The 26009-nt window shown below is 51.8% G+C and overlaps 2 protein-coding genes across 8 annotated transcripts in view; one reads left to right on the plus strand and one right to left on the minus strand.

The window, feature by feature from the left end:
• Positions 1-483, minus strand: part of Rnf157 (ring finger protein 157) — a 71131-nt gene extending 70648 nt beyond the window's left edge. For 4 of the 6 annotated variants that reach the window (XM_050140042.1, XM_050140047.1, XM_050140044.1 and 1 more), the window contains exon 1: positions 146-483. In XM_050140042.1, coding sequence (XP_049995999.1) covers positions 146-233 — 88 coding nt within the window. In that variant the 5' untranslated portion in view covers positions 234-483. The remainder of the gene's footprint in view (positions 1-145) is intronic. The other 2 variants (XM_050140043.1, XM_050140045.1) reach the window with 1 other exon arrangement.
• Positions 484-19162: 18679 nt separating this feature from the next.
• Ubald2 (UBA like domain containing 2) lies at positions 19163-24024 on the plus strand. 2 transcript variants are annotated; one of them, XM_050140449.1, is made up of 3 exons: positions 19171-19518; positions 19658-19720; positions 22967-24024. In XM_050140449.1, exons 1-3 carry the CDS (start codon positions 19399-19401, stop codon positions 23276-23278), a joined length of 495 nt encoding a protein of 164 aa, XP_049996406.1. In that variant the 5' UTR covers positions 19171-19398; the 3' UTR covers positions 23279-24024. The 2 variants fall into 2 exon arrangements, with proteins under 2 accessions (XP_049996407.1, XP_049996406.1); XM_050140450.1 differs by lacking the exon at positions 19658-19720 and having other exon boundaries at positions 19163-19518.
• The last annotated feature ends 1985 nt before the right edge of the window (positions 24025-26009 follow it).

Below are 26009 nucleotides of genomic sequence, written 5' to 3' on the forward strand. Positions count from 1 at the left end.
GGGATGGAGGACACCTCCCAGCCCTGCACCCCCTCTACCCCCGCGACCTGCCCCGCTCCGAGGCCGACTCGGGGACCGCCCGGGCCACCGCCGCGTCGCTCGCCCTCCCCTCCGCCCGGCCCCCCGGCGCGCGCCCGGCCCTCACCGGACTTGGGCGGGTAGCGGTACACGGAATTGGACGGGATGTCCACCTCCTCCACGCCCGCGTGCTGCCGGCTCGTCAGGGCCCCCATGACGGCTGCGACCGCGGCGTCGCCGGGCTACCGTCTCCGCGCCTCAGCGCGCCGGCCGGCCGCACGCCCGATGCGGGGGTCGGCGTCCAGCCGCGGCCCGCTCGGCTGAGGCGCTGCGGCGGAGGCGGCGGGGAGCGGCCTGCAGGGCGCGCACCATTCTCCGCCGGGCACCGCGGCGGCGCCTCTACCTTGAGGGGGCTGCGGGGCTGAGCCGGGGGGCGCCGCCGCCTCAGGCCGCGTGATGTCAGCGGCGGCTGGCGAGCGAGGGAGGGGCGGGAGAGGGACCGCGACGGCCTCAGCCAATGGGGCGGCGGGGCGGGAGCGCCCGCGGGCCGGCCAGCCAATGGGAAGCGAGCTGCGGTGGGAGCCGGCGGCGCGTGCTTCGCGCGGAGGCTGCGGCGCGGACGCGACCCGGGGCTCAGCGGCAACGCTGGGCAAGCATCTGGATCTCCTGGAGCTGCCCCGCCATGGCCGAGAGGCCCCGGCTGCGCCAGGCGGGAGGAGCGTGGTCCCCTCCGGGCTCGAGCAGGGTCCCGGTTCGATCACCGTGGCCCCGGGGAGGCCTGCCTCGAGCTCGCGCGCCTTTGTCCCTGAATCCCAAAGCGAGCCGCCCCGCCCTGGCAGCCAGGGCCCCACCTCCTGTGCATCTGTCGAGGTCAGACCCCAACGGGGAGCATCCACCTCCCTCGTGCCCCTCCCGCCAAACCCCAAATGCTCTGACAACCCAGCGTCCCAAATGGTCAGCAAGACTGCATGGGGGTGGCTGGGTGACCCGCTAAGATGTGGCCGTCCCCTCTGTGTAAGCCGTTTGTGCCCCCTTCCCTCTATAGCTCAGATAGCCTTTGGGTTTGACTTGGTCGAGCATCAACTCAAGATTGTCACTTTCAAGCCTGTCCCTTTTGAATTGTTCTTTGGAGACTTTGGAAAGGCCTATGTGTGGCCTATGGGTGAAGAGTTCCCGAACAAAAAGGGGGTCAGACCTAGCTAGAGCAGACCTAGGGATTCCGTGTACGCGCCTGCGCGCGCACACACACACACACACACACACACACACACCACACCACGAAACAGAAGCTCGGGCATGCAGAAGACGTCATTGCTCAGTTAATTACAGACATTTCGGTATTTGTGGATTTGATGAGGTTTTGGAATATTTTTGTTTGTTTGTTTTTGTTTCCCTGGAGGGGAGACTGATCAGGAAGAATTTGAACTGTTTCAGCATGACTTCAATATTCAGCAACACACAGAGTAGTTTGGAGTGAAGGCTTGCTTGCCTTGTTTAGGTTTGTAAAACTGTTTTATAGCTCTAGCTGTCTCCTAGTGTGTGTGTGTGTGTGTGTGTGTGTGTGTGTGTGTGTGGAGTTTGTAAGGGGACTGTGATTTAAGCTTTGGGTTTTTTTAATTACATTTTATTTGTGTCCTGTGGGTGGGTGTCCTGTGCCACCAGATGATTCCAGTAGTCAAAGGATAACTTACAGAAGTCTTTTCTTCAGTTGTGTGGGTTTGGGGGATAGAACTCAGTTCTTCAGGCTTGGCGGGCACCTTTACCCTGCCACCCGCCCCCACTTTTTGAGACCAGATCTCGTATAGTTCATGCTGACCCAGAACTCCCCCTGACACACACAGGGATTCTCTGTGTTACAGCCTGGCTGTCCTGAAACTCGCTCGGTAGACCAGGTTGGCCTTGAACTCACAGAGATCCGCTTGCTGCTGCCTCCCAAGTGCTGGGGTTAAAGGCCCATGCCACCACCTTCTGGCTCAGCCTAGTACTTCCAGTTACCAAGGCTGACCTTGAACTTTGGATTCTCCTGCCTCCCCCTCCCAAGTGTATTCTGCATTCTCATTCATCCTCTTAGTAGTGACCAACTGTCTTTGCTAAAGTTATGAACCACCGCCTTGGTTTTCTCCCTTCCCTGTCACTCATGTTGGCTGTTGCCGAGGGAGGCCAAGTCTCTGCTCCAAACACACTCATCCAGGGCCCAGAACTCCTGGCAGAGTTTGGAACTCTCCCCGCAGCCCCTGGCCTAACCATGGGCTTCCAGATGTATCTTAGGGAAGGAACTGAAGCCGTATTCCTTTCTCTGCACACAGGTCCTTCCTTGCACCTGCTAGGTGACAGTAAACCACCAGGGACCGAGACTCTAGAGCCATGTGATTCCAGCCTTTGGGAGGTAGAAAAGGAGGCTTAGGAACTTCAGTTGCATCGAGTTCAAGGCTAGCTTAGGGCTACATAAAACCTCGCCTCGTACAAAACAACAGAAACCACAGATAGACAAACAAAAGCAACACATCAATTTTTATTTTCAAGATGCGGGTCTCCCATCTAAGTACTGACAATGACAAGATCCCCTGTTGGTGACTCTGGAGAGATGGCTCATCTTCTTTTCTTACAAAGGACCTAGGTTTGATTCCCAGCACACAGTGCTTCATAACCATCTGTAACTCTAGTTCCAGGGGATCTGATGGCCTCTTCTGACCTGAGGCACAAGGAACTGCACATGGTACACAGACATACATTCAAGCAAAACACTTATACAGGGCCAGGCACAACGGTGCACAACTTCAATATCAGCACATGGGAGGCAGAGGCAGGCGGATCTCTGAGTTTGAGGCCAGCCTGGTCTACAGAGTAAGTTCCAGAACAATCAGAGCTATGTATTGGCACTCTGTTTGGAAAAAAAAAACCAACAAACAAAAATTAGCAACACTCATACATATAAATAAATCTTTAAAATATATCCTTTTTCTATTCTAGTCCTGCCTCCACCTCCCAAGTGCTAGGTTTACTAGCATGTCCAATCTATTCAGTGGTCAGGATGTTGGAGAGTGAATCCAGGGCTTTGTGGATATAGGCAAGCAAGCTACCAACTGAGCTGTATGGCAGCCCCCAAAGACTTGTTTATAGAAAGTGACAATGGGAGAAAGAGAAAGGGATAGCTACTTTGGAGAAAGTTCTGGATCAACAAAAGTTTCTGTGAATTGAGTTTGAATTTTCATCTACGGTCTAAACACACTGATAAAGTTTTGGAAAGAGCCTCAGTCCGCGCCTAGGACAAAGGGGAGGTAATCAGCTAATCTCTCCAAGGAGCCTGGCCTGGAGCTGCAGAGGCCTGCATTCCTCCCTGGACCTTCCTTAGCTTCCTTCTGTTCTCTCCCTGGAGATCTGGGCCAGGGAGAATGCCTGAGAGAGAAGACTCAGAGGAGAGGAAAAATCCAGAAGCGACAGCTATCAGGCAAGCTATAAAAACGCTTTTCACTTGAAAACCTGGTCCAGGGAGGGTCCAACTGTGTGCAGGGAGATTATGTGTGAATACCAAGCATGTCTCCTCATTTGTGTAAATCCCTGTATTTTTCAGCGTCCCTTGAGAGAACGCCCTCAGAGAACCAGCCTTCCAGGGTCCCGGGCATGGTGGACACGCAGGACAAAAGAACCTAGGACAACTAGTCCCTTTGAGTTTCCATTCTGTTCCTTTTGGCTGCCCTGCTTTCAACCCACATGTACATTTTCCACACACAACACGTGTGCTCATTTCGATAGTTCCCCCAACAGGAAGAACTGGGGCCTGCAGGCAGGAGGTGACAGATACTACCCTGGAGCACAGCATTATGCAGGCAGCGGGGCCAGGGAGGTAACGCATGCCTCGGGAGATCTGTCAGAGTTCATACTGGGCCAGAAGATTGGGGGTGGGTCCCTCTGAAGAAACACAGATGTCTCCCAAAGCCAGATCTGTCCAGCAACACACATGCTCTGATCCCTTCCTTGGTCGTTGGCTTCAGCTGGCTAAAGCCCACATCGGGCTGGGAAGACAATATGGTTGGTAGAGTGCTTGTCTCAAAAGTTGGATGGAGCGTGAATTTGATTCCCAGAAGCCACATAAAAATACTCGGCACAGCCAGGTGGTGGTAGCACACACCTTTAATCCTAGCATTTGGGAGGCAGAGGCAGGCCTGGTCTACAAGAGCTAGTTCCAGGACAGACTCCAAAGCTACAGAAGAGCCCTGTCTTGGAAAAAATAAATAAATAAAAGAAAACAAAAACAAAACCCGACATGGTGGCAAGTGTTTGTCTGAGTCCCAGGGAGACAAGTGATTCCTAGATCACAGCCAACCTAACCTACATGATGCACTCCAGACCAATGAGAGACGCTGTTGCTGTTCACCTCCCTTGAAACAGTAGCTCTCATTGGTGGACAGTGTTCCTGACGCTACACTGGGGTTGTTCTCTGGTTTACACATGCACACACACACACACCCATTTGTAGTGTCATCTGCAGATAGTTGTGCATCTTGCTCAGGTGAGCAGCCTATACTAATACAGGCAGTAGCTATCCTAAAGGCTTTGGAACCTCTGACTAAGGCCCATGTAGCTCAGGCTGGCCTTGAACTTGCAGAAATCATCCTGCCGCAACCTCCCAAGTACTGGGGTTACAAATATGCACCCTACACCTGGATCCCATTTCGTCTCTTGCCAGATATGAATTCACCCTTTTTACAAGTATTGTCAGGTTGGTCCTCCAGCACAGAACTCTTTGCTCCAGTGGCTGCAAACCTCAGGTGGGTCTATAACTTAACTCACTTTTCCAGTCAAGAACAAAGTGAATAATGGTGTTTATACAGCGCTGAATAGCAGGGACTCCTCCAAGGTGGACGTCCAGGGTAGACCTTGCCCTTAGCATCATGGTCCCCATCTTGCCTTGCTGTGTTTCTGACCTGTTGCTCCAGGATCTGGCACTGGAAAAGTGAGAGTCCTCTTATATTATTTCTGCTCAGGTGTTGGAGGAGGCTGCTTGTTCATTCCTGACTGCTCAGCCCCCAAATAATCACACAGAAACTGTATTAATTAAAACACTGCTTGGCCCATTAGCTCTAAATTCTTGTTGGCTAACTCTTACATCTTAATTTAACCCATTTCTAGTAATCTGTGCATCACCACAAGATTCTGGCATACCAGCAAAGTTTCAACACGTGCGGCTCCATGGCTTCTCTCTGACTCCACCTTCCTCCTCCCATACTATAGGCCAAGCCAGTTCTTTATTAATTAACCAATACAAGCAACACATAGACAGAAGGACCTCCCACACCACTCAGGGATTACTTTGAAAAAAAATAGGGGTGAATATAATAAATACATCTATGAGAGGATCTCGATGAAGCCAGACACGGTAGTTCCTGTCTATAATCCAACACTTGGGAGTCTGAGGCAAGATTTCTGTGGAATTCAAGGAAAGCCTGAGCTATGTGGTAAGTTTCAGTCCAATCTGGTCTACCAACTGAAACCCTCTCTCATCGGAACCATTATAGTGGAAGGAGATAATCAACTCCTGGAGATTATTCTCTGGCCTCTGCATGTATGCGCTGGGAAACACACAGACGGAGAGTGGGGAATAAAAGGAGAAGCAAAGCGAAGTCGGGAGTTAGGAGGTCGGTTCTGGTTTGCTACATTGGCATGACAGATGGTTTCCATCAAATACCAGACCTTGTAAGCTTGTTTCTGTACTCCAGTCCATTTCTGTCTTCACTTCCCTCATTGTTGGCCTGACTTCCTTTGGTTTGGGGCTAACTCCACCTGGGGCTACACATTCTGCTCAGCAAAGCCAATGAGCAAAGAATGCGCTACTAATGTTTCAGCTCAGTATCCACTCATCTGCCTCCACACCCTTCCAAGGAACGGAAACGGACCAGGCAGGCGCAGAGCCCAGCATCTGTCTCTCTTTACCAAGAGAAGCTGGAGTCTGGGGGAGGCAGTGTAGTGACAGCCCAGACCTCTAACAAAATAAATACTCAACTGCGGTTGCTTAGAAGATCAAAGGGGGAAAGTGAGAACAAATTCTCTTCCTTCTCCCAGGGTGTTTCTGTGTTTCTATTCTCCCCACCCCTCCACCACCACACACACCTTTCATTGTCGTCCCCCCCCTCCCACTTCCCCCAACAGCAGGGCCACAGAGTCCCTACCCCCTCAGCCTCTCCTAGAGTTTCCTCAAAATGCCTGTACTGGCTGGATCATTTAACTTGGAAGGAATCTTAGGCAATCCTGATCAATGAGAGCTACAGCCAGCCGACAGCAGTACCTCAGGACCCAGGAGTCTCCCTGTGTGCTGCACTTGCTGGCCTGCCTGCTTCCCTCTCTCTGGCTCTGTTTTATCAGGCTGAACTGTGAGGACTAGTCAGCTCAGGGAGGAGTTCAGAAACCCAATCCCAGCGTGTGTCCATGCCCAGCTGTCCCCATCACAGCGCCAGCAAGCGGTGTACTCCACTCCACTCCCACGAACTTCTCTGTGCCTGTGCTCAAATCGAAAGAAGAAAACCACTCTTGGGGCTGGAGAGATGGCTCCGGGAGATCTGACACCATTGGGCCTCAATGAACCCCTACAGATATGTGTACCTAAGCTCATACAAGAACACAGACACATAAAAATAAGTTTAAAAAAAATTTAAAGAAAACCCTGTTACTTTGAGGTGTGGTTCACAGGAGTGATCATCCCCAGCACTTAGGAGGCTAAATCTGGGGGATTGTGAGTTCAAGGCCAACCTAGGTTAAGTAGCAAGAGCCTGTCTCAAAAAAAAAAAAGGAGGAAGGAGAGGAGGAAAGGTTAATTCAGAAGCAGAGACAGAAGGATCAGGAGTTCAAGGTCATCCTCGGCCACACAGTTTCTAAGTTTCTAACCAACCTAGGCTGTATCAAGTGACTCAGTCTTTAAAAAAAAAAAGTGGAGGGGAAGGGAAGCTGAAGCTGGGAGGTAGCCCAGTTGGTAACATGCCTGTCTTTAAGCACGAGGTTCTGACTTTGATCCCCAGAACCCGCATTTAAAAAGCCAAACATTGTTGTGGCACAGGATCGGATCGCAGTTCCAGTGCTAGGGAGCTGGAAGAGGCAAATCCTGGGGCTGGCTAAGCAGCCAGCCAGCCTGGCCTACCCAACAAATGCCAGGTCCCACTGAGATCAAGCCTCACAAAACAGGGTGGGTAGCACCTGAGACATGATTATTTTAATTCTTTTTTTTTTTTTATTTTTTGGTTTTTCGAGACAGGGTTTCTCTGTGAAACAGCCCTAGCTATCCTGTGAACTCAGAGATCCGCCTGCTTCTGCCTCCGAGTACTGGGATAAAAGGCGTGCGCCACCACTGTCCAGTGAATGACATTTGATTTGCAGACGTGCCTGCATGCTCTTTCACATACAAGCATGCACTCTCACATGTGAGCTCAGGAGACATCAAGAGAGAGAGATCCCATAGCCTTCCTCCTCGGAAACTGGAGTAGAGGCCAGGGCTGCAGTCCATGAACTCATTAACCCATCAGCCCAACCCCCATGGCCATCTAACCCCTCCCAGGCAAAGAGACCAAAGAGCAAAAGAAAAAAGCCAGGTGAGGCAGCACTGAGGGTGAGGACAGCAGCTCCCAAGTACCTCGTGAGCATGGAGGAACTGGCAGTCTGTCCTGGTCCACTGCTGACTGACCAGCAGTTCCTTACAATAACACATTTACTCCCCAGCTAATTGCTTGTTTATATAAGTGATAACTGTCTGCTTAGGGCCCTTCAAAGACTGGGGAGAGCCCCACCAGACAATAAACAGAGCTAGCATTTACCATCTAGGTGCTGTTGGGAGGATTAGGCCCCTCCTACGCACCGTGAGGTGTGTATTTATTATTTGCTTAGTCTTCTATAGTTCAAGATGAAATCTATGTATGAAAAGGAGTTTGAGCAAGCCACGGCCCACGCCTGTTATTCCAGCATACAGCAGGCTGCAGCTGAACAAAGTAGGAGAATTCAAGGTCATCCTCCTCAGGCCAGAGTGAGCTACCTGAGACCCTGTCTCAAAACAGAATCCTCAAAGGCTAGGTATGGTGACACATGCTTTAATCCCTGAGTATATGCTCTTCCATACCAAGAAAAAAAAAAGTTTGGAAAAGAGCCAGCTTCTGTGGCTCTTACTTTATGAAAGACACTCACCCCCAAGCAAGTTCCTCCCTCTATTTCCCCTGAATCCCAAAAACAGCCTGCTGTTCCTGATCACAGTGTTACTTTGAAAACCGCCTTCCACGCATGCCCTTCCCATGCCTGTCTTTCAAGGCGAACTCCATCTCAGCTCAAATCCCACCTGCTCCCTGACATCAACCTGTGAGCCCATGGCTCATGGCTGCTTTTCTCCCTCAGAAGGCTGAGTGTAGGAACTCACCTGCTACACGTAGGTGCTCCCAAGCCTCCAAAGTCAAAAGGAATAGGTACCGTGTGCCCATATTGTTCCCATTTCCAATAGGAAGATGCTGCAGCTCACCCAGGTACAGGAAGCAGGAACTCACCTGAGGTTCATAGGAGTCCACAGCCAGGTCTCCCTCAAACATGGCCAGTCCACCAGCCTCACAGGGAAAGCCTATTGCAGCGACCCAACAGTGACTCAGGCCTACTCACTGTCCTTGTGACCGCTACCTTGCCTCTCTCCACGCTCACTGCTCCTCCTCCTCTTGGAGACAGGGTCTGGTTTTGGTTTTAAGATGTTGCTTTTTGCCTGGCAGTGGTGGAGCACGCCTTTAATCCCAGCACTCAGGAGGCAGAGGCAGACAGATCTCTGTGAGTTCGAGGCCGGCCTGGTCTACAAGAGCTAGTTCCAGGACAGGCTCCAAAGCCACAGAGAAACCCTGTCTTGAAAAACCAAAAAAAAAAAAAAAAAAAGTTTTATTTTTTTATTTATATATGTGTGTATGTGTTACCAGTGCATTGCCCACAAAGGATTCCCTGGAATTAAGAGTTACAGGTTGTTGTGAGCTGCCCAACGTAGGAGCTAGGAACTGAGTTCAGCCCTTCTAGGAGAGCAGCAAGCTTTCTTAACCAGTGAGCCATCTTTCCAGCACATGAGACCGGCTCTTTCTAGGCAGTTTAGGCAGATTTCAAGCTCCTGGCTCAAATGATCCTTTTGCCTCAGTTTCCTCGGGAGATAGGATGACAGAGCCAACCAGCACACCAGGCCAGCCCCGGTGGATTTGTCTTTTTCTTTGGTTTTCAGAGGCAGAGTCTCCATGGCAGGCAGGGTGATGGGAGACTCACAGTCCTCCTGGCACAGCCCCCCAAGTGCTGGGATTGTTGGCTGGACCGCACACTCTGCTCTTCTCTTTCCCCCAACTCACCTCCTTGCGGCTGCCGTCTTTTTAAAAACTAAGTCCTGGATCAAACCTAGCGGGTCACACCTAAAATCCTAGCCCTGCAGAAGCTGAGGTAGGATAAAGAATGTGAATTTGAGACCAGTTGCGGGTACATGTTGATCTCAGTCACGCATCGTCTTGCCTGCCTTCGTGGAAGTCTTTTTTTGGTTGTTTTGTTTGTGACAGAATCTCTTTCTGCCTGGAACTTAAAATCCTCTGGCCTCAGTCTACCAAGTGATGGGATTCCAGGTATACACCACCCCCACACAGACTCCTGGTCTTCAACCTTTCTCCAAGAACTCTGGCAGAGAAGTAATGGAACCGCCTTGAAATGCAATTGCGAACTCTGTGCTTTTGAAACCATTTCCCAGCCAGGCCTGGCAGGCAGGCACCCTATCTCATTGCTCAGTTCTTTCCCTTTAGGTTCAGTCTGGGTTTTGGGGGTTGTTTTTACTCTGTGCGTCCTGACACTCAGGCTCCAAACACAACTCTGACAGTGGCTCTGTTCTGATCTAGAAGCCGCCGGAAGGCAGGACACAAGGCTGCTCTAGCTGCCCCTGAGCCTCAGAGCGCAGCCAACCCGGCCAAGACGGGCAAGCATGTTGACCTGGCAAGGCACATCCTGGGGGTTTCCCACTTCTGTGTGCACGACCCAGTGCTCCTGTGCACACTAAGCACTTCCTTCCTCTTCTGGCCAAACCCTGCACTGTGTTTATGAACAGCCGCACGCTGGGTCCAGAGAGTAATCAGTGTGCTCTGCCGTCTGGGAGTCAGGGAACAGCACTCCGCGGTTTGTTCACTGCGGACAGGGAAGCTTCACTACCGAACTGTAAAACAATCGGAGCTTTATCTTAAATAAGCTCTGGTCCAGGATTTTCTTTTTCTTTTCTTTTCTTTTTTTGAGACATAGTTTACTCTGTAATCTAGGCTGGCCTGAAACATGCTATATACTCCAGACTAACCTTGAACTCTTGGCAATCTCCCTGCTTCATTCTCCTGACTGCTAGGATCACAGATGTGAGCCTATGCCTGACTTTTCCAAGATCAATCTCTCTCAATTCCCCGCCCCCTCCCCACTTCACAAGGCCTGTCTCCCCTTCTCCCCCATCCCCATGCTCCCCTCTTCACCACCCAATTACTTCTTAGGGCCTTGGAAGTTACTGGAACCTTATTGTCTTATGAGAAACTTGTATCTCTTTTAACATTGCTCTCTTCTCTGCTGGGTCCTGGTCAGTTTGAATTCCTATCCTGGACTTGGGTAGCCCACCCTCCAGGCTCCCCACCCCCTACCTCGTCTAGAGAATGGCATCATCCTCAGGGGTACTCAGGAGACAGAGGGAGGGAAATCACTGTAAGTTTGAGGCCAGCCAGGGCTGCATAGGGAGATTTTATATATATATATACACACACACACATACATACATACATGGCTGGGCACACGCCATTAATCCCTGCACTTGCAAAGCAAAGGCAAGATCTCTGAGTTCAAGGCCAGCCTGGTCTACAAAGTGAGTTCCAGGGTAGCCAGGACTGTTATACAGAGAAACCCTGTCTTGAAAAACAAAATAATCCAGAAAAAAAACAAAAAACAAAAAAAAACCCTGTGGTCTCCATATGCATATGCACACACAACCCTCATGTGAATATGTACATACAGGCAAATAAAATAATAAAACAAGTAATAATTTTAAAAAATCCCTGCACGGGGCTGGAGTACAGCTCAATGATAGAGTGACTGTTTACCATGAATTCTAATCTGAAGGAGGTGGTTTGAGAGAGAATGGCCTCCTTAGGCTCCTGCATCTGAGAGAGAATGGCCTCTATAGGTTCTTGCATTTGGATGTTTGGTTCCTAGTTGGTAGACTGTTTAGGAAGAATTAGGAGGTGTGGCCTTGTTTGAGGAGTTGTGAGGTTTCAAAAGCCTCACACCGGGCCCAGGCACACTTTCTTTTTGCCTCCATCTTGTGGGAATGATGTAAACTCACAGCCATTGCTTCAGCACCATGTCTGCCTGCCGCCATGTTCCCAGCCGTGATCACCGTGGACTCCCCTCAGAAACTGTAAGAAAGCAAGTCCCCAATTAAATGTTTTCTTTTATAAGCTGCCTTGGTCATGGTGTCTTTTCATAGCAATAGAACAATAACTAAGACTCCTAGTATTGCAAAACAATAATCAAATAAAACAATAAAACTAAACTTGATGACTTTAATCCCAGAACTCAGGAGACTGGGGCAGAAGGATTACCCGAACTTCAAGACCAGTCTGCTTTACATAATGAGTTCCAGACCAGACTGGTCTAAAGACCAAGACTCAGGCCCAGTAGTGGTGGTACACACCTTTAATTCCAGCACTTAGGAGGCAGAGGCAAGCAGATCTTTGAGTTCAAGACTAGCCTGAACTACAGAGCAAATTCCAGGACAATCAAAGTACATAGAGAAACCCTATTTCGAAAAATAACTAACTAAATAAAAATAAGTGAACCCGTAGCCACTCATAACAGACACACCCGCCATCCCAGCACTCGGTAGGCTACCGCAGGAAGTTGGGTTGGGTGCACGGCTCTATTCCCAGCACTCAGGAGGCAAAGGTCAGTGGGTCTCTGTGAGTTCGAGGCCAGCCTGGTCTGCAGAGTGAGTTCCAGGATAGCCAAGGCTGCACAGAGAAACCAAAAAAGAAAATGAAAATAAGTCAACTGGTAATTAGCTAATAATCAACTCCCAGATGCAGAGATAAGTGAACAATCTTGAGCTTACACCATTGCCCAAGAGCCTAGTTGTCTGAAACCAATGACACCCTTTCCTCCTCCACTTCAGAGAAATCACATGACCCTTCTGGAAGTAACAGAGCGTGCTCCTTCTGAGCTGATTGAAAGCTTCGTAGGCTTTTGTGGTCTGTGGAGGAGCAACTTTGCTTTGACTCAACCTTAGCACCAGGATGACAAACAATAGGGACAGCTGTGTGTCAATAAAACTTTATTTACAAAAACAGGCCCCAGGGCTTCAGCTAGCCAGCTGGAAGAGTCAACCGTCTGGAAAATGATGTCACTGCCCTGAGGGTAGTTTTTCTCGACCCACTGACCTTAGCTTGGGTGAGAGGTAAAACGGTAGCACTGAGTTACAGCAACTTAACTTAGTCTAACCTGGTGAGCCTGAAAAATCTTGGGGCCAATTTGTCAACACTTTTTCCCCAGAGAGAGGAAGGACCACCCCTCCACACCCAGAGCAGGTGCCGACCAAGCCTGGGCTCCCCCAGCTCAGTCCTCCTGCAGGCCCACCACCTTCCCAACATGTGTTGAAGTGGGGCTTTTTGAGCGCCATCCCCATCCAGGCTTTTTTTTTTTTTTTTGGTGTTATTTTGGTTATTGGTGTGAGGACTGGTGCTTGCATCTCAAATGCTTCACCAACTGAGTCAACTTCCCAAGTCGCCACATTGGCTTTTGTTTTCAATTTTTTAAGGTGTGCCCTGTCCCCTCCCACACTCCCCCTCACTTCTCTCCCCTTGCCCCTTCTTGTCAGCCCCCTCGGTTCCCCTGGACAATCACACTTCCACCTTCATTTATCCGTGTACAATTTTGTGTACTATATAAAAATCTAGAAACACAGATAAGAGGCAGTACACCGTACTTGTCCTGCTGAAACTAACTTCCTTCACTTACTATGATTGTCTCTGGTTTTCTGCAAGGATACGTGGAGCCTGTCCTGGAACTCACTCTGTAGACCAGGCTGGCCTTGAACTCACAGAGATTCACCTGCCTCTGCCTCCTGAGTGCTGAGATTAAAGGCCTGTGTTACCCCTGTCCCGCAACTTTGTTCTTCATTATGGCGGACAGAAACTCCGCTGTGCAGGAGCTGGAGAGGTGATGGCTCAGTTGAGAGCTCTCGTTTCTCTTTCCAGGGGCCTGGGTTTGATTCTCAGCACCCACATGGTGGCTCACAGTTACCTGTCTCTCCAGTTTCATGGGATCCAATGCCCTCTTCTGACCTCTGTGGTCACCCGGCAAGCACTTGGTGCACAGGCCCACAGGGAAACATTCATACACATGGGATAATAAGTATAAGAATATTTTATTCCACTGTGTATGTCCAGTGCATCTTCCTTCACCTTTCCTTTTCTTGGACAAGGTTGGTTCCATGACTCAGCTGTTGTGCACACTGCTGCGGTCAACATGGATGTGCAAGTGTCTGTGACATGTTGTCCTGGAGGCCTTCTGGTAAATACCCAGGAGTATTTGGTCTCGGAGTCTACCACACCCAGGAGTGGTAGAGCTGGGTCTCCTTGGGTATTTGAGATGGGGGTCTTGCTATGTATCCTTGGCTAGCCTCTAAATTCACAGTGGTCCTCCTGCCTGGAGCTCTTGAGTGCTGGGATTACAGATATATCCCACCACACTCAGCTCCCGAGTGCTTACGACCCACTTCCATTTCCTTTATTTACCCAAATCCATCCCTGCTTCTGCTCTAACGAGCCTCCTCGGACTATTTCCTTATGATCTATAATTGCTAGCTTGATAAGAATTGCCTCACTGAGTCACGAAAAGGATGAAAAGCCAGCTCGTTCAGAGAGGTATCCAATTGGTTCGGGGCTGCCACTAATATGAGGGAGATGTGAGGGATGAACCGAGTCTCACCGATAGGCAGACCAAAGCCACTGTAGTTCCTGGAAGGTCAGGAATTGAGAACTGGAGAATGACTGATGGGAATTTTGCCATCACGACAGGTGAAGAAAGCAGAGCAGGAATTTGGGAAGGGTCTTCCCGGGGACTGCAAAGGTGCCGGCTTTAGACCTCTTGAATTGTGCTCAGTAGGAAAGTACGAGGATGCCTGCATGGCTCCTTAGAGTGTGTGTGTGTGTGTGTGTGTGTGTGTGTGTGTGTGTGTGTGTGTGTGGTGTGTGATGTACAGGCTTTGGGTCTTTGTTTCTCATATATATTGCTCTACTAAGTGAGGAGAGTGAAGAACAGAGAGAGCTAGGGCCGAGCTGGCTCGCAGCCTCTTCAGTGGACAGCTGTTCTCATCAGAGAGCTGGAATGCCCAGCTCTGAGGCCTCCGCATTACTTTCCCAGGGAGATTCTGGCGACTGAACAGGAAGCAGTAGTTTAGTTTGAGGAGGAGGAGACTGTGCGGGAGGCAGTCCCTCAACCCTCCCTCCCTTTGTCTCCCTTCCTCTGAGGACTAAGACACACCTAGCAACCCGAGGTGGGGCTGTCTTATCACCTGCCCGCCAGGTACAGCACAGGGTGTTCAGGCCACAGCGCTGCTTTGGGGGAATGGCCTTACCTAGGCGGGGAGTGGTCTGGCCTTTGTCCTTTGTGAGGCTCGTGATGGTTTGTGGAAAACATAATCTGGTATAAACCAGCAGGGACTCATCCCTGGGGGATTAGCCGTGGTTTTCTGTCTGCAACAACACAGAGGAAAGGTGTTTCCTAGGGAGATTCCAGCAGGCTGACTGGACTGGAAAGTAGAACGTATGTTTAGGGGCATGTGCATAGTGAGTCTACACACTGAGTTTCAGGACAGCGAGGGGTAGGTAGACAGCATTGCCTTTGATTGTAGACACGGGGGTGTGGACTCAAATCTCAGTTTTGCCCTGAAGTCAGCAAGTTCCAGGCCACGCAGAGCTACATAGGAAGACCCTGCCTTTTATTAAAAAAAGTGGAAGTATTAGAGGAAGACAGGCAGGCAGGAAATGAGGGAGGGAAGGGAAGAAAGGAGGGTGGGGGATGAAATGAACTTCCTGACACACCCAACCTTGATCTTGTTCGTAGTGATGGTAACTACCTGACCTTGCCTAGGAGGGTTCTGTGTGTTCCCCAAGCTTTAGGCTTCTTAGGAATTCTGCACCCTCCTCCCTCTCTCTCTTCTCGAGGCAGGGTTTCCCTGTAGTTTTTGGAGCCTGTCCTGGAACTAGTTCTTGTAGAACAGGTTGGCCTTGAACTCACAGAGATAGGCCTGCCTCTGCCTCCCAAGTGCTGGGATTAAATGTGTGTGCCACCACCACCTGGCTTGAATTCGGCACCCTTAAATTCTCTCTCTCTGTTTTGTTGGAGCTGTTTGAGTCCAGGGCATAAGAGGTAGAAAGGAGGAAGAGCCTGGAAGCTGATGTGGGCTTCTGATCCCAACCCTGGGATCAGATGTCCAAGGTCAGTTTTGGCTGCCTAGTGAGTTCAAAGCCAGCCTGGGCAATGTGAAGACTCCATCTCAAAGAACAAAGTAAAAACAAAAATGGACAAAGATGTGGAAAGGAAGGAGAAAGGAATAGCCAGGAAATCAATCGAGGGTGCTGTGAAGGCGAGGGTGGGACCGCCGGCTCTCTATCCTCTATCATTACTGAAACAAGCGGGTACCCTTCTGCCCCTCAGGACCTCCCCGGCGGATACCTCAGCGCCTCTGAAACCACTTGAGCCCCACTGAAGTGATCACTGGTCGTACAGGAGGTAGCGGGGTGCAGCACCACGTGTCACTACGTGATGCTGGGCAGAATCCTTTCCTCCCGTGTCCCTCAGTGCCTCGCCCGGAAAATGGGATTCCTGGTGGCCCCCACATGAAAGGGAGAGGTGCCTAGCTCCCCGGAAGTGCTGAGCATGGGGCTGCCTAGAGTTAGGATCCAGCAGCTGTGAGCCTGCTTTGGGGCTGGCTCACAACAATCTTGTTCCATGTGCACCACACAGGGAAAGACAGACTCAGATTGTTGCTGCATCATCGCCAGCTCTGTTGCCCTGCCGTTGATGCAGCCAGGATTTTGTTCTGAGGCTATCGCTGTGTTTCATTTGTTATTAATGGGCATGTTTTTATGGCAGTGTTTCACTGGCCTTGCATTGTCCTCTCCGATTAAGATAATAACACCTTCAGTTAATAACACCTTCCTCTTGATTTGCTTTCATCTCAAGAGCTCAAAGTCCTCCGCAAACATGACCTCATTCATTCTTCCCTGGTCCAGGGAGCCGGGCACTCCTTCGGCTCCCAGCCATTCATCTTCCACCAGATTCTCAGAAGCCTAAGTATGGATTAAGCCCTTCCACCTGGCAGGAGCGCGGATCACAGGCGCAGCTCTGGAGCTCTCCTGCCTTCTCCTGGAATGACCTTAGACCACAGATCTCCTGAGCCCCACTGTTACGCCCATCCCAGGTGTCCACAGCTGTGTCCACACAGGGAAAACATTAGATAATCCTTAGGGAAGAGATAAATTGCCTTGATGTCCAGGAAATAACAGGTTTGTCAGCTTTCAACTATTACCTCCCTTGAGGGTTGGATTTGAATTCTCTACATAGCCCAGGCTAGCCTCCAATTCGTGAGCCTCTTGCCTCAGCCTCCCAAAGGCTGGGATGACAGGCCATGGTGTGCATGAGAGCTTTTCAATTGAGACCTGGAGGCTATAGGCACATTCTCTTAAAATGGCTAGACCCAAGCTAGACCTTGCTACTCACCACCCGGGCACGTTTGGCACCTAGATGCACTTGTGAAAGTCCGGAGCCCACGATGACAGTGCTTCCTTGTTCTGGGCAGCTCTTGGCCCTAGAGCCTGGCAGTGCAGACTGCTGGCTGGTCCCTTGTTTTCACCTTGCAATTACCTGGGAGAGAAGAGCTGGAAGTTGTTCAGTGGCCGCCCACTCTGTGTATCCACATCTCTGCATCCAACCAAACTGTAATTAAAACAACAACAACAACATTCAGACAGAAAACGGTGTCTGTCCGGACTTTTCTAAAACACGCAGACACTTTTCTTCTTATTTTTTGAGCAACACAGTACAACTATTTTAATAGTGTTTACATCCTGTTAATCATCATGGGGTGTTTTAGAAATTATTTAAAATATATGTGTAGGGGTTATGTACAAATGCTATGCTATGTTATGCTGTGCTATATAAAAGGAGTTGAGTGTCCACAGATTTTGGTCACTCTAGGGGCCCCTGAAACATGGATGTTGAGGCTGTCCGACAACACTCATGGCCTCAGCCCATGGGAATTTTGGGGTACCAGGAATAATTTTAGCACTCCTACTTCCTCAAAACAAACAAACAAACAAACAAACTGAAAGACAAATCACAGGAGATTAACTCGTTCCAGCACCCAAAGCAGTTTTGTTGTCTTGGACCCTGGGGAGAGAGCTAGGGTTTCCTGCGCGCTAGGCAAACTGTCCGCCGCTGGGTTCACTCCTAGCAGCGCTTTAACTGGTATGCAAACATTGGCTGTAACCTTACCCTTCTGTATATCCTTCTCAAAATCGGTCAAGTGTCTTTAGATGGAAAATCGAGTCCCTTTAAGTAAAATAAAAACAGGGCTGTGGAGGTGACGCAGGGAGACCGGACTCCCACACACCTGCCTCCCGCAGCTGAGTGGATAGGAACAGGGCTTGCTTTCTTCTTGTTGTCCTTCTGTTCTACACACCCCTAACAAGTTAAAATACACTCTGTAATTAGTTCTGATGAAAAACAGTGTAAGTCGTCTGGAACCAGAGGCTCCTAGAGTAAGTCCCTAATCCTGTCCTCTAGATCAGGGAGGGAATCGTCCCAGGCCCCCTTCCCCATGGCACAGAGCCACAGATATGTGAGGCTTTTACTCTACAACGTGTAGTATTTACCTATAAGCCAAGTTCATCATCCCGTGTATCTTAAGTCATCTTTAAGTCAGTTTAATACCCAATACAATGGAAATTTTATGGATATATGTGCCATACACTGTTGCTCAGGGAATAGTGGATGACAAGGAAAAAAAAACCTTCATGCTGAAACCATATACATTTTTTGTTTGTTTGCTTTTGTTTTTGTTTTTGGAGACAGGGTTTTTCAGTAGTTTTGGAGCCTGTTCTGGAACTAGCTCTTGTAAATCAGGCTGTCCTGGAACTCACTTTGTAGAGCAGGCTGGCCTCTAACTCACAGAGACCAGCCTGCCTCTGCTGGGATTAAAGGAGTGCGCCACCACTGCCCTGCAAAAAAAAAAAAAAAAAATTTTTTTTTAAACACTGGGTTTTTAAACCCTGAGATTGGTTCATACAAGGCATGCCCGGCCACTGACCAGGGCCTTTCTTTCTTTGGTGTGCCTGTGTTTGGCTCTTTTTGAGATGTTGTCTTGACTTAGCCCTGGCTGTTCTTGAACTCACTACACAGACAAGGCTGGTCTCCAACTCAAAGAAACGCCTGCCTACGCCACCCCCTCCCCCCACCCCGCCTGAGTGCTGGAATTAAAAGCTCGCGTTACTACACCCGGCTCTTTCGTTGCTGGTGGTGTTTTTGGTTTTGTTTTGTTTTGTTTCCTTTTTTGGAATTGAACCCAGGACCTCACGCTGTGCGCTGTTTCAGAAGTTTTCTTTCTCTCTCTCCCTTTTTTTTTAAAGTGAGACTGTTTAGAAGCTATTTAAAACTTAAATACCCTTGAGAGTCGAGTAGCTCGCAAAGGTTCTGTGTTTTCTATTTTGATCGTTCTGTTTCTCGAGATGACCACATCTTTCAGAGGAAATGAGTCAAAGCCACTCGGTCTTGCTTTTCCAGCTGAGCATGTTCGGTTTCAATGAAGTAATGAATGAACTTGGCCAGCACCACCCCCCACGCCTACAACAGCAAACACTGGGGGCCTCCACCAATCAGCGCGCACTCAAGGCTTTCGAGTTGCGTTCAAACGGGCCTGCGGTAGGCCAATCAGCGCTCCAGGCCCCGCCCCCCGACGGCGGCCCCAGCCAACCACCGACCAGGAGGAGCCAAAACACGGAGGTCGGCCAATGCCAGGGCGCCCCCGCGGCGTCGGCTCCGCCAATGGGCGCGGCCGGGCCCGAAGAGCAACAGTGTGGCCGGGCCCGCCGCAGGATTCGAATCGAACGTCCGTGTGGGAGCCGGCGGCCGGCCGGGCGGCGCGCGGGCCAATCAGCGGCGGCGGCTCGCGGTCCCCGAACGTTGGGCCCGGCGGCCCCGCCCCGCGCTGTTGTTTGCGGCGTCGGCGCGGCCGCGCGAGCCGAACCACAACATTCGCCGGGCGGCGGCGGCGGCGGCGGCGGCGGCGGCGGAGCTGCGAGCGCGAGCCCGGGGCGGCCGCCCAGCGCCATGTCGGTGAACACGGACGAGCTGCGGCACCAGGTCATGATCAACCAGTTCGTGCTGGCCGCGGGCTGCGCGGCCGACCAGGCGCAGCAGCTGCTGCAGGCGGCGCACTGGCAGTTCGAGGTGCGCGTGGGGGCCGGGGCCGCGGCGGGGGAGGGAACGGGGGAGCGCGGGGCGCGCGTGGGCCGCGGCGGCGGTGGTGGCGGCGAGGCCGGGGCGGCCAGGCCTCGCTCACGCCGCCGCGGCCCGTGTTTGTCCGCAGACCGCCCTGAGCACGTTCTTCCAAGAGAGCAACATTCCCAACAGCCACCACCACCCGCAGATGGTAAGTGCCCCTCGGGTCCGCGGACGGGGCCGCCCGGTGCGGCAGGTCGCTGTCAGGGCGCCGGTGACAGCCATGTTGCCGGGGAGCGGCGCGCCGCGAATGTAAACAAAGAGCCAAAATGTCTTCCAGGAAAGAGCGCTCCCAGGCCGGCGCTGGCTCGCCCAACTTTGGGACCCGCCTCCAGCCTCCTGGATCGGGGCCTGAGGCCCTGCGCCGGGCGTTGTGCCTTGGGCCTAGGGGCCCGGGTGGAGGGGAGGTGAAGGGGAGGGAGGAGAAACGGTCCCCTGTACGGGTAGGGAGTGGGGAGTCTGGTAGAGAAGATGGGGAAGGAACTCGTTGATAATCAGACCTCTGGGGAGCCCAGGGGAGGGAGACCGAAGTAGGGACTTGTGGGTTTCTGCAACGCGCAGACACATACACACACACACATACACACACACACCAGTGCTGCAGGAAGCAGGGAAGGCATAGATCCACCCTGGCTCCGGAAGCCCAGCTCTGTCCCCGAAGGTTGGATGGCCCTTCCAAAGCTTCGGGGGAACATGCCCTGTATGGAGGATATACAGATTTATAGACCCGAGATAAGATTGTGGGTTTTTTTTTTCTTGTTTTGTTTTTCGAGACTGGTTTTTCTCTGTAGCTTTGGATCCTGTCCTGGAACTAGCTCTTGTAGGCGGCTGGCCTCGAATTCAAATCTGCCTGCCTCTGCCTCCGGAGTGCCAGGACTGAAGGTGTGTGCCATCACCGCTGGGCTAGTGGTTTGTTTTGTTTTGTTTTGTTTTTGTTTTGGTCAAGACTTCTTTTAATCTCAGGCCGTTAAAAAGCAAACAGTCCAGGAAACAGAAGTGCCTCAAACCTGCATTTGTCTTCTCATTCCAGCTTGGCTCCAGGCTAAAGCCTTTGCCCTCCTGGTCAGTGGGTACTCTGCTTCCTTGAGGCCCAGGCCATCCCTTCTCCACTCCAATCCCTAGTTATCTATTAGCTCCGAACAAGTAGGAGGGCCTGAGCCCAGGGGAGGGGTGGTAAAACATTATTCCCGAGATTTGCTGTTGGACATTTTTGGCATTTTTTTCTTGGAGCGTCCTTGTCCCTGGCTCTCTCAAGGGACAAGCTGCATATGGCTCCTCTACCGTGTCTTGTTTTTGGCACTGTTTTCTTTCAATCAGCAAGGCCTCCGCCTTGATTTAAACTAGCTCTTAGCCTAGGAGCAAGTTGGGAAAGTGAGAGGTGCTGAAGCCAAGCTCTTAGGATTCATCGTCTTCAAGACCCCTCTCCTGCAGCCAGCCGCGCACAGACTTAGCTTCCTGGACCTGAGAATACTCTGCCTCCATTCCTACTCCAAATTCCTTCCTGCCCACAAGGCCACTCAGAGAAGCACAGCCATGCTTAGGGGCTTGGAACAAGGAAGCTGGCAGGCCCCAGCTTGAACTGGAGTCCTGTTTGGTTCCTTCTCCCCCTCCCCCACCTCTGCACATCCGGGTGTGTGTGAGAGATACCCTTTGGAAGCTTCCCTTGGGGAGGGAGATGGCTGGTTTTGTAACACAGACGTTATAATCAGTGCATCCATCAGGGACACGTGCTGGGTGCTTCCCCAGCACAGTAGGGAACACCGGCCCTGATCTGGGAGTCCTGTTTTTGAGACAAAGTAATTAGAAAACTTTAATAAAAATGTGAAAATCCAACACTTGGGAGGTTGAGGCAGGAGGACTGCTGTGAACTCCAGGTCAGTCTGAGCTCTGTCTAGCAAGATCCTTTCTGAGATGAACACAGTCTCTACAGACCAGTCACCACCAAGTGGCCATAACTGCTAAAGGACTGTCCTACATGCTGCCAGCCTTGGTTTGCGGAAGCATTGTAAATGATAAGGGTCCCCAGTTGTGGGGGGAGGGGCAAGGCGGGCAGTTACAGAGGGGAAGCCTGAGGACCTTGGCCCAGCTAGGGACACATTGAGATCACAGGAGGCCTTTAGTGTACTTAAAAGCAGAGAGGCCCAGGGCTCTGCCTGAAGTGACTCGGGCAGGTGGGCACAGGCTGTTCTCCAGAGCAGGCCGACTGTTGAGGACTGGGGAAGTCAGTCACGGGGCTGTGATGCAACTGCCCTGCCCGCTCACAACCCCCCATTCATTGTTTCCTGCAGCAGACAAGTCATGGGGGTGGGCAGCGCAATGATGGGAGGAGGGAAGTGTCTGGGTGGGGCTAGACCCAGTTGCGGCCTTTGGCCTCCTTGTAGGGGCCTTGGAGCAGACAGTGGTCCAAGTTCCGTGGGAGCTGATGTGGCACAGCGTCAAAGGACAGGCTGAGGTGGGGTCCTTGCCTCACTTTCTGACTTTGCTGTAACTGGAGTGACAGAGTTCTAGCATCCTGTCCTGTGTCTGCCACCCCTACCCCCCAGTGCCCTGTGCCTTGGGGAGGAGCCAGTGTTGCTAAAATTAGAAGCTGAAAGGACTCCCGGTCTCCCGAGGAAGGGAGACAAGGCTTTGAGGTCAGAATCGGTTCCTGTAGTGTAGGTCTTGGGCTCTGATCCACCTGTTCCCAGTCCATGGGTTAGGCAGTGGCACTCGTTACCCCCAAGGAGTGTGCTGCTAGCATCTGGGGCTGGCATGGCAGAGTGCATGTTTGTGCGGGAGCCCAGACCTGAGTGGCTCTTAACCCTGAATGCAGAGTGCTGTTGGGCAGAGGCTTCAGCACCTGCACGCCTGGGACCCTGCACAGTTTGCACCTACTGTGGGTGCGTGCTGTCGTGACTTAACCCTTGGGTCTCAGTTTCCTCATTTGCAATACGGAAAGAAGAATTGAGCTAACAAGTCTACTTGTAGGAAATCTGAGTGGAGGGGGCCAGAGTCCAAGACCTGTTGGCTGAACGTGCGGAATGAATGGAAACCCCAAGAAAGTGCAGGTTTCCTGGCTGGTACTGGAAAAGACCCTGCATCTGGCCTGCTCCATGGTGCCTAACACCCTGGGGCCATCTGAGGGTGGATTGTGGAGGAAGCCAGCTGGCTCCCCTAGTCAGGAAAGGAGCTGGGCTGTGATGTCCTGGGCTGCTCCTTGTCCTTTCATGTTGACACCTTAGCTTTGAGTTGGAATTAACCATTGCTTCCCATGCCCCTTGGTGTTTCCAAACACTGGGTAACACCCTTGGATTTTGCTCTTGACTGAGGGAGATGGGTGGTCTATTGACGCTGTCTGTACTAGAGGCACCAAGACCTTGCAGGTAGCTCTCACCCACACTTTGTTTTCTCTCCACAGATGTGTACTCCCAGCAACACCCCTGCCACACCACCTAACTTCCCTGATGCACTAGCCATGTTCTCCAAGCTTCGAGCCTCTGAGAGCCTGCAGAGCAGCAACAGCCCCATGACAGCGGTGGCCTGCTCGCCCCCTGCAAACTTCAGCCCCTTCTGGGCCGCATCCCCACCCAACCACCAGACGCCCTGGATCCCACCCTCTTCCCCCAACTCCTTCCATCATCTGCACTGCCCACAGCCCACGTGGCCCCCTGGAGCGGCACAGGGGCCCACCCAGCAGAAAGCCATGGCAGCCATGGACGGCCAGAGATGAGACTGGATGGCACTGGGCTGGAGCAGGGGCAGTCCAGGGTTGTGGGGACACAGAGCAGGGCTGGGGAGGGGGACATGAGGGCGGGGTTTCTTGAAGATCGCACTGGAAGATTTTTTAGGAGAATTTTTGTGGGTGGGGGTACAGTAAACATCCTGAGCCACTTGGGTTCTTCAGGAGTTTCTCTTTGGGAAAGTTTTTTCCTCTTTTTAATATATAACTATAATATATATGAATATAAATGTATGTGAGGGGGCCTGCGCGTGAGGGAATCTCTCCTTGTCAACACCTTCCTCTGCCTAATTTGGGGTAACAAGGGTGCTCATTCAGATGGAGTGAGTTTGCAGCTGGGTGGATATGCTGCCTTTAAAGTCACGTTGGCCATTAGGAGCCCCCACCCCAAAGGGAGGTCCCAAAAGGGTCCTGTTGGAATCATCGACTTTCCTGCCCCATCATTGGTAGATGGCGTTTTCATCTCAGCTGGTGGTGGCCTCAGTGGCCCTGAAACTCATCACCCTGTCCCCAGCTGAGTGTGCTGAGCTCCTAGGACTGAAGAGTTGGCTGACCTCTGAGTGGACACTTGGCTGTCCCATCCCTTACTGTCCTGGCTGTCCCACAGGTCTCCAGCCTCTGGCTAGCCACAGAGGAGGACAACTCAGGAGAGCTCTTTGGATTGAGTTCCTAGATTAAAAATCACATCTCACCAGGGTGCAATTTTAATTTAAAAACTTAAAGACTTTTCTAACTTCCCTGGCTTGTGGTTTTTTTTTTTTTTTTTTTTTTTTTTTGCTTTGGTGGGCAAGGTCAATTGGGGCTCTGGCTGGGGCAGCAGTGGTATTGTCGTGCGGCTGTTGTATTTCCTTGGCAAGGGTACATGATCTGATCCCCATTGCTTAGTTGTTGGAGAGTAGAGGCAGGGGGCAAGTCCTTCCCTAGTTGCTGTACCCTCCCTCTCCCTCAGCCTAGAAGCCATTGTTACCATGGGCTGTGTGGTTTCTCAATGGCTGTGGCCTTCAGGCCTCTACCTCTGTTAACCGCTCTACTGGGCAGATTTCTTGGGGCCTTGACCCAAATGTGTCAACAAAGGCTGTCTCGGTGCCACAAAGACTGGATCCCTCAAGGGCTGGGTGGTGGCTCCATACTTCTCAGCCTCAAGCAGAATGTTAGGTAAGGCTGAGCATGCTTGCCTGGCTGTAGGAGTGAGGTTACTCCTGGAGCCCTTCCTCACACTGTTCCCATGGGTCTAAACCCTTCCCGCCACTCCTGAGCGTTAGGGAGTAGGATGCAGAACTGAGTGGGGAGGGAGGGTAGTGCCCCAAGTGAAGTGAAACTTTAGGGCCCAGCCAGAGCCACCCCACCCCTTGGTGGGGTAGAGTGATGGGCCTGCTACCCTCCATTGCTTGTGACACGTGGTTGGACTTAACAAGCTTGGGTTTGGCCTTTCGGTTTTGTTTCCTGGTTGTAACCCCCTGGGCCTCCTCCCAGAGCTGCCCCTGCCCACCTGTGCTTTCCCGGGCAGTAAGGGGAAATCCCTGACTGACAGGGGCTGCTGGGACATGGGCCAGGGTCCATTCAGATGCAGGGCCAACTTGGAGAAAGGGTAGGGCAAGCCATACCCAAGTATGGAGTGGTGGGGGCTGACCCTTCTAGTTTAGGGAATGTGGCTCCTGTCCCTTCATGGCTGTAGACAAGTCATGGGCATGCTTGTGCAGTGTCCCTGTGAGGCTTGTGAATTTGGCTTCTAGACCAGGGAAACTGAGCCGACCTTCTGACATTTCACTGCCAGAGAGGGACCAATGTGAGAGAAACAGGAGCCGAGGGGGTGGGGCTGGCTCTGCCCCTTGCTTCAGGGGTGCCCACGGGATTCGTTGGCCAAGCCGCTCTTTCCACCCAGTCACAAGCAGGATCCCGGAAAGATGCAGAGAAGGGAGGGCACTCCCGGGGCAGCCTCCGTCTCATGACGCCCCTGGCCAAGCCTGTCGGTACCAGCAGTGAGAAACCCGTTTCTTGGCCGTTTCCTACCACACTTTTTCCTGTGTGACTGTTGTCGCCCCCTCTTCTCACACCTCAAAGTGAACATCTTGCCCCAGATGCTTTCCCATGTGAGAGGGAGTGATGCAAACTGCCGTGGGGGTGCCCCATCTTCCACTCCGCACACCTCATTCTGAGGTGGGAATAGAAACCGCTTCGTTTTGAGACCGGTTTTGCCATGTAGCCTTGAGCTCTGGCCCCTCCTGCCTTGAGATGCTTAGAGGGGTAGGGTTATAGGGGTGTCCCTCCACACTCCCCCAGAAATTGCTTTGACGATTCAGGGTTTCTTGAACTCAAGATGGACCAGTCTTTTTTTTTTTTTTTTTTTTTTTTTTGGGTGGGGGGCACCTAGGAACTGTCTGGAGGCCCCAGCTCAAGATTGAGCTGGCTGGCAGCGGTGCCGGGAGCTCTGATCTGTCCAGACCCTGAGCCTCGGGAATCCTGGACAGTGGTGAACGCAGGTGAGCACACTGGGCTGAGTGGCCATGGGCAACAGAACCCTCGGCCTCATACAGTTAAGAGTTCTGCTGCTCACCCCCTTGCTCTCCAGACAGCCGGGCACTGAGCCCCTCCACAGGGTTGCCTTTCAAGCTACATCTGCAACAACTCATCCAGAAGGGCTGTGGAACATGGCTGATGGAAATCTGCCCAGCAGTGTGGGTTTGTTCTTCTGGCTGCAAGCTGTGTGTGGAGCCAGGAGCTG

The sequence above is a fragment of the Alexandromys fortis genome, unplaced genomic scaffold (assembly GCF_014885135.2).
Source record: "Alexandromys fortis isolate MF-2015 unplaced genomic scaffold, M_Fortis_MF-2015_v1.1 scaffold_39, whole genome shotgun sequence".
Lineage (NCBI taxonomy): Eukaryota > Metazoa > Chordata > Mammalia > Rodentia > Cricetidae > Alexandromys > Alexandromys fortis.